The following is a 1684-nucleotide window of genomic DNA, read 5'->3' as shown; positions in this document are numbered from 1 at the left end:
AAAGGATGGAGGATTGCCAAAGATGCTGAATAAGTTAAATGGAAGTGAGACAACTCCAGTGAGGGAAGATTGGGGTCATGTTATCTGAGAAAGAAATCATTGAGTCCAACATTCCAGAGGTGGAATTTTTCTGACAGGTTGTGGGCTGGCCAGGAATTGGCATTTGGTGTAGAAGGTGGGGACATAGTAGGTTTGGGAAGGCATTATGAACGTAGTATGTTGAATGGGTCTTCTACTTGGGATGGTGAGATCATCAAAAGATGGTGGTGGGGTTAAAACCAAAAAACCAAACTCACTGCCTTTGAGTTGCATCTGACTCATAGCAACCCCTTCTTGGGTTTCTGAGGCGGTATCACTACAAAAGTAGATTGCCCAATTTCCTTCTGAGGAGTGGCAGATGAATTTGAACCATCAGCCTTCTGGTTAGCAGTCAAAATGCCTTAGGCAGCAAGCCACCGAGCCTGAGAACCCAATAAAGGTAGCGATAGCGATGAAGAGAAGGGAACTTAAAAGGGAAAGTGTTTGTTAGGAGGGGCTGACACCATCCAAGCAATCCCACACCATCACATCCCAACCAAGCCCAGGTTTCCATGGCGAGAGTTACTGCTCTACCAATTATCTCAGATACATTGTATAGTAACACTGTTGTTTGGGTTTTGTTGGTTTCAATAGGACTCTTGGGTGCCGAATTTTGTTTCTTAATTCACTAAATGACTCATTTTTTAATTGAAACATTCATCTCATTCATGTCATATTCACTTATTTTATATTAACTTCTATGACTCTAGATTTGTTATGGTTCTTTTAGTCTTACAACTGTGCTTCTTTTGAGTAATATGTGCCTTATTGTAAAGGACTCCAAATTTCATCTTTTCTTTTTCATCAAACCACAGGCTATCTATCCTACATGGTTTGCTTTTTCCTATATACAGTCTATTTATTTAAGGTTAAATTATACATCCAGTCTTCACTTATCATTTGGTTAATATCCAAAGACCAGGTTGAAGTAAGAAAATCAGTGGTGTGCAAAAATAGAGGATGACTACATAAGATCACAAAATGAAAGTGGATTACATCATTATGTAATTGCCAACGTGCGTATTACATTGCTACCAAATCTCATCATTATATAACTGCCAAATTGCATCATTACATAGGTGCCATATCACTTCTTTACGTAACTGCCCAACCACTGAGAATGATGGCCCAGCCATGTTGATACATAACCTTAATCATTACAGCTAACATTACTGTCACCTCGCACCTCAGCACTCATTACTGTGAGACATATGGCATTAATGCACAAAACAGTCAGAGAGTAGAACTTTTACTATTATCATGAATGCACAGTATCAGATAATAATATAACTGAGTGATGTGTGGGTGTGCAAAATCTGTGAAAGCCAGAACCCATGGAAGGTGGAAACCTGTCAGAGAAGGAGAATTCAAACATTTTCCACTAACAGTGGTAGAAAAAGGTAAGACTTTGCCCTGTCAAAGGTGGAAAACTTGTGAGACCTGGAAATAAAAACAGTGCTATCAAGTTCCAGCTCTCAGAGGTCTCACTGTATATGTTTCTAATAGATTTGCAAAAGTGCTGAAAAATAGATGTTTAAAATGATTTTCTATTTTCCCTTGGGTTTTCTCTGGCTTATTCTCAGAGTTCAGAGCATTGGTTCAAATC

At 39.0% G+C, this 1684-nt stretch overlaps 1 protein-coding gene across 1 annotated transcript in view; it reads left to right on the top strand.

The window, feature by feature from the left end:
• LOC103199437 (UDP-glucuronosyltransferase 1A3-like) overlaps positions 1-33 on the top strand; it is a 1318-nt gene extending 1285 nt beyond the window's left edge. Inside the window, 1 exon segment of the mRNA XM_007943731.1 lies at positions 5-33. Within this exon segment, the coding sequence (XP_007941922.1) occupies positions 5-33 (29 nt within the window).
• The last annotated feature ends 1651 nt before the right edge of the window (positions 34-1684 follow it).

The sequence above is a fragment of the Orycteropus afer genome, unplaced genomic scaffold (genome assembly GCF_000298275.1).
Source record: "Orycteropus afer afer isolate SDZICR_OR568_19922 unplaced genomic scaffold, OryAfe1.0 scaffold00006, whole genome shotgun sequence".
In the NCBI taxonomy this organism is placed as follows: Eukaryota; Metazoa; Chordata; class Mammalia; order Tubulidentata; family Orycteropodidae; genus Orycteropus; species Orycteropus afer.
This window is presented reverse-complemented; position numbering and strand designations above follow the sequence as displayed.